This window comes from Myotis brandtii, unplaced genomic scaffold (assembly GCF_000412655.1).
Source record: "Myotis brandtii unplaced genomic scaffold, ASM41265v1 scaffold163, whole genome shotgun sequence".
NCBI lineage: Eukaryota > Metazoa > Chordata > Mammalia > Chiroptera > Vespertilionidae > Myotis > Myotis brandtii.
Window position 1 is genome coordinate 465060 of NW_005355962.1, and position 8902 is coordinate 473961.

The following is an 8902-nucleotide window of genomic DNA, read 5'->3' on the forward strand; positions in this document are numbered from 1 at the left end:
CAATCTTCTCAGCTCCAGAATTTCTGTTTGGTTCTTTTTTTATAGTTTCTATCTCCTTGTTAATATTCTTGTTTTGTTCATGTTTTATTTGCATGGTTTCACTTAGAAAAACGGTTTCTCATGTAGATCATGGAGCTTCTTTAAAACTTATTTTGAACCTTGGCTGGTGTTGCTCAGTGGTTACAGTGTCCACCCACACACTGAAGGATCACGGGTTTGACTCCTGGTCAAGGGCACGTACCTGGGTTGCAGGTTTGATCCCTGGCCCCAGTCAGGGCCTGAGCAGGAGACAATCAATCAATGTGTCTCTCTTATATCAATGTTTCTCTCCCTTCCTCCCTTCTCTCTAAAAATCAACGGAAAAAATATCCTCATGTGAGGATTAACAAAGAAAAAGTGTTGGAGCCCTGGCAGGTGGCTTGGTTGGAGTGTTGTCCTGCACATGAAAATGTTGTGGGTTTGATTCCCCGTCAGGGCACATACCCAAGTTGTGGGTTCGGGGCATGTACAGGAAGCAACCAGTTGATGTTCCTCACATTGATGTTTCTCTCCCTTCCTTTCTCTCTAAAATCAATAGAAAACATATCTTCACATGAACTTTTTAAAAAAAGTGTTGGAGTTGGCCTTGATTAGAAAATGTTCATACTCATAAAAGTCTGTTCCAAAATCCTCATAAATCAAGAGAAAGGCATCATTAAAGCAAGGAGCGCTGTACATGGTTGCAGATCACTAGACCCAACATTAGGAACTACAGTGGGATAATGAGGTACCGTTTTAGCAAAGACCACATGTGAGCACATGCAGAAACTAGGCTAAGGTTTTAAAAAATTTTTAAAGGTCAATTCTTGCTATCCATTATTTAATTTCTAATAATAACATTAAGTTCAAATGGAACACTTTGTGCTGGTGGTTTTACATGCTAAGTCCTTCCCTGAGGTAGGTGCTATAGTTACCTTCATTTCACAGATGAGAAAGCAGGTTTGGGAGTTAAGTGACTTAACCACTGAGGAAGAGATAGGAACCTACCTTCATCTTTCCGACTCCACAATGTTCTCAACCGCTATGACTGTTATGAACACACTTAGCTCCAAGAACAAAAAACTTAAAGGAAAAAGGAATCTAAAGAAGTTTATTTTTCTCACATGAAAACTCCAGAGGAGTTAGTCTAGGGCTCTTATCTTGAGGCTGTCTTCAAGGAACCAGGTCCCTTTTCTTACCTGGCTGTCCTTAACGTGTGCCTCTGACCTCACACCAAGTCACAAAGTGGCTGCTGTGTCCCAAGGCATCATATCTGCATTCCAGGAGAAAGTGGGGAGGGGGGGAGCAAATGTCAAAAGCCTTTCAGAGAAGCCTCCCCTTTCTAAGAGAGAAGCCCTCAGAAATTCCAGACTACATTTCATTGGCCAGCCAACTCTAGCAGGAATTGAGAGTTTGGCCTTTCAAAAGTAACAGGCATGGAAAAGTGAGGGGTGAGTGTTGAGTAAGCCAACTTCTATATCACATGCACAAATAACCCACACAATCATTCTGCCCAATTACATGTCGGATAAAATTCGAGTTATTAAGCCTAGCATAGAGGGCCCACATGACCTAGTCCCCTATTGAAGATCCCAAACCCCCCTGCCTCAGTGTAGTCAGGATGGCTGCCTTCTGCCACTAAACATGTATTAGTGATTAGAATAAACTGAGCATGACAGAATAACCACAACTATACCTTAACCACTAGACGATTTTTATTTCCCTCCCTCAAAACAATCTACTAGTGCCTGGCCGGCATTGCTCGGTGGTTGAGCATCAACCTATGAATCAGGAGGTCATGGTTTGATTCAGTCAGGGCACATGCCCAGGTTGCGGGCTTGATCCCCAGTGTGGGGTGTGCAGGAGGCAACCAATCAATGATTCTCTCTCATCATTGATATTTCTATTTCTCTGTCCCTCTCCCTTCCTCTGAAATCAATAAAAATGTATATTTAAAATAAAACCATCTACTAGGTTGAAGGCCAGGAAGGAAGGTTCCAGCATCTTCAATGGCCTGGGTTCCTTCTATTTTGTTGCTGCTATCTTCCACAGGCAATTTCTGGCTCAATATTTTTGTTAATCCTCACCAAGGATATTTTTTCCATTGATTTTTAGAGAGTGAAAGGGAGGGAGAGAGGGGTGAGAGAGAGGAATATCAATGTGAGAGGGACACCTCGATTGGTTGCCTCCCAATAAGCCTTGACCCAACCGTGGATGGAACCTGCAACCCATCTGCTACTCTTGACTGGGAATCGAACCCAAGACCCTTGGGTGATTGGGCTGAGGCTCTAACCACTGCGCCACTGTCCAGGGTCTGGCTTATTCAATCTTGTGAACCCCAGAACAGCACATAGTAGGTGCAAACAAATGACAAGGACTTAGATTAAACTTAAAGTGAAGGAAATGAGTGCCACATCCTAAGTAAGCTGTAAAATGCTTTCCACTTTTCACCTTCTACTTGGACTTAACAGTCCCAACCGAGCTCCACTAGGAGGCAGCACGTACACATACACAGTATGAACGTGAGACTCCTCTTAAAAACCGAAGCGACCTGAACTACAAATCCCAGCATGCACTGTTAAGCGCCTGACTTGCTTCTGCACAAAGGTCTCAAGTTAATTGCTGGCTGAGCGATCAGGAGGACGCCATCCATTTGCTGCTCTAAAGTAAGATTTCTCAATGTATTTCAAATGAAACTTTGGAGTGGGAAAGGGGAGGTGGAATTTTTAGATGTTGCTTTTTTTCTGCACATTACCTATTTCAGGATTAATTTTAGCAGTTAGATCAGGATACGGGTGGGTTTTTAGCGAGTTTGAAACTCTGGTATTTTAGTAAGTTTTTCAGAATAGCCAAAGAAAAGAGCATTTTATAGTGTCTTACGTGAACATTTTTCTTCCTGGCTCATGAAGATAGAGTTCGTCAAAATGCTCTGTTTGTGTCAGTGCTCGTCGGAAATTAACATTTTGATTCCAATATTTAGAGTAAGGAAGACATCGTGTGTGGTTCTCACGTTGGATGTATTGAAAGTTGCCTCGTTTCACCATTGCAGGCCATGTTTGCACTCATTTTCCTTAATAAATCCGTTTTCGTTTAATAGTAAGCCTTTGGATCCAAAATCTGGCCCCAGAAAGGCAGGGCGGGCAGCGAGAGGCCGGTTCTCAGAGGGAGCAAAAGGGCTGCTCTGTGCCTCAGCAGTCGTTCAGCCCCTCTTCTCAGCGTGTCACGGGGGAACCTTTGGCTGCACCTTCGCAGGGCCACGTGTCAGATGTCACTAACGCCGAGAGTGTGAGCTAACAGCTTTGTAATACACCCTGCTCAGGACTGGAGGAGGGTGCAGACTGTTGGAATCTCTTACTTTCTAAAGTATATATTGAATATAGCTCTTAACTCTTTTCATGTTTAAAGTGAAAATGTGTCGCTTGTGTAATAAGAACAAACAACAGTGCAGACGCATCGGTTGCATCAGAGGGGGTCAGGCACCCTAAAAGCCAGCTTCGCCACCGCATCACAAATGTGGGCTTACTCAGAGAACACCTGGGAAGGTGCCAGCCGGTCCCTGAAGCCAGTTCTTCCTACGCCTCGTTCGTCTGGCCCCTTGAGGAGCGGACTCCCAGATAGTTAAAGAGGCCTGGGGTTTACTGGGGGAGGCAGCGATGAGAGAGAATACAAGGAGGAACTTATAAGGCTGGAGGAGCCGGCAGACCACCGCGATGGTGCTGGGCTGGGTGGGAGCCTGCAGTGCTCTGCACGAGGGCCTGCCAGGCCAGTGGAGGAGCATCGTGTCTTCTGGAAATGCATCTGCCACGGTGTTTGCACCACCCTCGGACACTGGCCCACGGGAAGGTGGCCTCAACACCAACTTGGCGTGGGGTTCATATCGCAGGTAGCCTAGTGGTCAGTTACTGGGGTCCGCGGCCAGACGGCGCATGGGGTCTGCCGGGTGGGTGCGTTCGAGAACCAAAACAAGAAAAACATGAACCAGGGCTTCCCTGCAATCCGGCCTGGGTTTGAATTCATAGTGTGGAAACACTGGGCAAAGCACGTGATCTCTTTGAAGTGAGTGCATCGGTGGCCAAGCTGGGTCTCCTCGCCCACCCCGTCTCGCTGCTACGTTCTGTTCTCCATGGTGGTCTTTCTAAAATACATGTCTGATCATGTCAGTGCCCATGGCCCTCAGGAGCGACTAGCCCCTCATTACGTCCAGCTTGGACAAAGGCTGAAGGCTTGAAGTGGAAGTGCCCATCGAGTGCAGCCTGAAGTCAAGCAGGGCTGAAGAAAACAGAGATAAGTTCAAAAAGAAAGGAATGAGTCATGTGAGCCCTCTAGGCAAGACGAGCTAGCTACTTGTACTTGATCAGGCAGGTAAGCCAGCAGAGTGATTGCTTCAGTTGGTTGTCCATGTACAACTTCAATTGGTTCACCCAACACCACCTCATTCACCACCACCACCGCCTTTTTGTTTGTTTCTGCCTGGAATGCTTACTGGTATATGACGCCTTGGGACATAGCCAATCTGTGACTTGGGTGGGGTCAGAGGCACACACTAAAGATAGCAATAGGGTAGGAGAAGGAACCGAGCTCCTTGAAGATGGCCTCATTTAATTAGCATCTGACTCTGAACCACCTCAACCTCATCGGTGGTCATTCCTCTCACTGTAAGGTCTGCAGTGCAAGCACCGGCCAAATAGCTCATGCACATCCTATTTCCCCTGTGTCAGAATTCCTCAGGCCTCCGTTTAAACATTACTGAGTGTCTGTTAAAGTGTCACTGCTGCATGCTTAACCTTAAAAGAGGACCAGCAGCATTGTGGGTGGAATGTCCACATAGCAAGAGAGTCAGGAGGCCTGAGGTTAGTGCTGGCTCTGCCGTTGACCAGCTCCTTGACCTTGAGCAGGCCCGGTCAGTTTCCTCATCTGTAAAATGAGGGTATTGGACATGATTTGATTTTCCAGCTCTTATGTTCAATGAGTCTCTGAGGCCAACGGAGACATCTTTCTAAGGGACAAGGAAAAACCTCAGGTGATTGATGTGCAAACCCTGACCAGAGTTTCCAGGAGAGAAAGCAAGGAGCAGCCTGAGTAGTGAGGGCACATAGGATGCCGCAGCAGCGTGTGCAGGGGCAGTGCAGAGGGTGGGCAGCAGTGAAGGGAAGGACTCCGCTCCTGCTGGGTCCCACCAGAGCCCTCTTCTCCGGGTACTGAAGAAACGAAAGGTAGGCGCGAATCCAATGTCTGCCTCAGTTAACACTTCAGTGGGTTATGCTAAACGTGTTTGATATACACAGCTAGTACAGAGTAATACGCATTCAGATGATGGGCTCTTGTATAGAGGTGCTGTCTTCAAGTTCTTAAAGGTGTACATTGAACCATTCGTTCTAGATGTTGCTGCTGGCACAGGGCCGGACCCCAGTAACTGACCAAGACCCAGGTAACTGACCACTAGGCCACCAGTACATGAACTTGACTTTAGATTCCACCACAGGTTCCATTATGGGTCGACTTGATAAGAAAGTCATCATCCTGACAGCAGCTGCTCAGGGGATCGGCCGGGCAGCCGCCATCGTAAGTTACCGTCTCTTGCTGTTTGCTCACTATCTGTTGAGGTACTGAATTATGTGAATTAAGATTCCTTGCTTGGCTACTTCTACTCTACTTTTTTTTTTTTATGTTTGTGCTTCTGTTGTTTAAAGTTACAAAAAGAAAAGTTGCTACTTCTGACCCCAGTCAGATGAGGGAATGAATACCTCATAAGTTTGCTATGTGACATTACAGATAACCTGTGATTCTGAGGAACTTACTCCTCCATCTCGGTTTCTTTGCACCCGGGCCCTACGGGAGTGCATAGCTTTCTGAAATCATGTCGTTTCGGGTAAAGGACACCAGAGTTCAAACTGTCAGGTCACCTCCACCTTCTCATTTATATCAAACCTCCCACACTATACCCCACTCCTGAGCTAATCATGTACTTTAAGCATAATGGCAGTGTGTGGTTTGACATTTATGAAAACAGTGGTATTCTTTGGAGAGGAAAGTGTTGAAATAACCCATTTTTCTCTTATTATTTGGAACATAATAAGAAATTGAATATAATAAGAACCTGCTCAGAAATGGAATACAGACTATCAAATCACAGAATAGTATTTTGAGAGGTGCTAATAATCCTAGTGGGGTTTTTTTTAACACTAATTTATTTTATATTAGTTAAGGGCACAAAGTCAGATGACAAGCACAATATATGTCCAGTTGTCTTAGTTAATGATAAAAATAACTACGGGAAGGGTGAGGTGAGACTAGTTAGTTTGATATTCCACCTATTTTATAGGGAAGGGGGGAGACAAAGAAAATAAGTTAAAGGAGAAAAGGCTTAATGACTTTTCATTCATGAGAGCAATTTAAGCAAGTGCACAAAGCATTTATTTGTGTATTGTGTCTCCCAGGCTTTTGCAAGAGAAGGTGCCAAAGTCATAGCCACAGATGTCAATGAGTCCAAACTGCAGGAACTGGAAAAGTACCCAGGTGAGCAACTCCGCCGCTTGAGCCTGGGATCCAGAGTCTGCAGGGATTAGAGAGCAGCAGGGCTCAGGTGCTGAAAGAGAATGCCTTAGCTGCGCAGCTCCACTGGCCTCCTTTTTGGAGCCTGACTCTCTGACAATCAAATTTATATTCTGTGAAGCTACAGACAAAAATCTGCATACTTAAGTGTACACACAGAATTTTAGATACGGACTTAAAATTGTTTATGTACCCAACATGTTGAAGGATTCAGTACCTAACAAGAAAATTCTATGTGAAAGTGGAACAGCTGTTAACTTTTTATGACAACTCTTCGCTTCTGGGCCCTCCTTTTCCAGGGGCAGTGCTGTCCCAGAGCAACCGAACGTGAGCCACAGATGTTATTTTAAGTTTTCTAGTGGCTGCATTTAAAAAATTTAAAAGAAACAGTTGAAAGTTCATTTAATAATCTATTTTATTTCACTCAATATAGCTAAAACATCATTTAACATAATCAAAAATTATTAATGAATTATTTTTGTACTAGAGGCCCAGTGCATGAAATTTGTGTGCAGGTATGGTCCCTAGGCCTGGCTGCGATCAGGGCCATCTTCCCCGGCTGCCCACAGCTGGCTCCGTCCCCCGCCGCCACCCACCCCGGTTCCCCTTTCGCCATAGAGTGATCAGTACCTGATGGCCAGAGGAAGGGACTGAGAGGTCAGCTGTTACCACCCGCTCACTGGCCCCGCCCCTGCCATGGGTCGCCCCCTGTGTGTGGGGTGACCAGCGGGGCGGGGGCCTTGGCCTGGCGCCACCTGCATTCCCCACCACCCACCCCCGGTTCCCCATTCACCATCAGGCGATTGGAGCCTGCCGGCCAGGGAAAGAAACCAAAAGGTGGTCAGTACTCCTCATAGTGACTGGTCCAGTGGTCATTCTGATCATTCCGCCTTTAGGGTCAATTTGCATATTACCCTTTTATTATATAGGATAAAGGCCTGGTGCATGGGTGGGGGCCAGCTGGCCTGCCCTGATGGGGCCCCGGATCCGGGTTGTGGGGGGTCCCCACTGGGGACCGGGGCCAACCTGGTCGAGGGGCCGTGGCGGGCGGGGGGGGGGGGAGGTTGGCCAGCCACCCTGCCCTCAATCAGGGTGGGAGAGGCTGATCAGGGGTGGGGCCAGCCAGAGGGAAGGGCTGGGTTCGCTGGCTGCAGTGGGCATCATGGTGACCGGTTGTCCAGTCATTACGGCATTACAGTCGCTGGCTTTATATATATAGACTAGAGGCCTGTTGCACGAAGAGATTTGTGCAGTAAGCCTTCCCTTCTCCTGGCTGCGGGCACCGGTTTTCCTCCGGCACCCAGGACCCAGGCCTTCGCTCTGGCCAGAGCTGCCTTCCATCTTCTGTCTTCGCGGCCCCGGCCGGAGCCGCCTTCCGTCCTCCGTCTTCGCTGCTCCGCTTGCGCTTGCCTTCAGTCTTCGCTCCACCGCTTGGAGCCTACATATGCAAATTAACCGCCATCTTTGTTGGTGGTTAATTTGCATATCACGCTGATTAGCCAATGGGAAATGTAGCGAAGGTATGGTCAGTTACCCTGTTTGTCTATTATTAGATAGGATTCTTTTTTTAATACTAAATCTTTGAAATCCACGTGTGTTTTACATTTACAGCACATTTCAGTTCAGATTAGCTGCCTTTCAAGTGCTCAATAGTCACATCTAGCTAGTGGCTTCCATATGGGAGACAGCTCAGCTCTAAAATCACGTGTCATGATCAGAAACCCAAAGAGATTACCCAAATTATTTATGTGTGTATCAGCCCTTACTGCACCCCAACACCAGAGAACTTCAGTTAGAGTTATTCTGAAAGGAATCAGAACAGAAAATTGAAAGAAATCAAAACAGAACAGGTTATGTGATCAAACACAAATTAGGTCATTGAACTATTTAACTGAATTAGACGATGTTGAAGTATCATTCCAACAGCTCAAAGTAGAGCGATTGCGCAGGAAAAGCACAAAGGGAAAAGGAGTCTTCCTGAAACTCAATTCTAGTCTTCCCTTTCTTTCTTTGTTCATGTCTTATTTCCTAGACCCAAAAGAGAATAATAAAATAACCCGTATATTGTTTTTAAAAAATAACAATAACGAGAGCTGCTTTCCTTAAGAGAACGTTTAGATTTCTCTAGTAACTACAGACCCCACACCTGCTCGTTCAAGGCCAGATCTTTTCTCTGGCTTCTCATTTCTTCTTACAGTTTAGGCCAGAAATAAGTGATGATACCCTTGACCAACAAAGTCATTTCAATAAATAATGGAATTGACATAAAAATAAAGCTCACAAATAGAAACAATCTTTCCCACAGCCCTGCCATTCCCCCTCACCCCCTTCC

General features: G+C 46.2%; 1 protein-coding gene across 4 annotated transcripts in view; it reads left to right on the plus strand.

The window, feature by feature from the left end:
• Positions 1-2597: 2597 nt before the first annotated feature.
• Positions 2598-8902, plus strand: part of BDH2 (3-hydroxybutyrate dehydrogenase, type 2) — a 24281-nt gene continuing 17976 nt past the window's right edge. Inside the window, exons 1-3 of one of the 4 annotated variants that reach the window (XM_014536459.1) lie at positions 2598-2684; positions 5398-5580; positions 6456-6534. In XM_014536459.1, the coding sequence (XP_014391945.1) occupies positions 5473-5580; positions 6456-6534 (187 nt within the window). In that variant the 5' untranslated portion in view covers positions 2598-2684; positions 5398-5472. Of the gene's footprint in view, positions 2685-4371; positions 4381-5397; positions 5581-6455; positions 6535-8902 lie in introns of those variants that run through there. The other 3 variants (XM_005862287.2, XM_005862288.2, XM_005862289.2) reach the window with 3 other exon arrangements.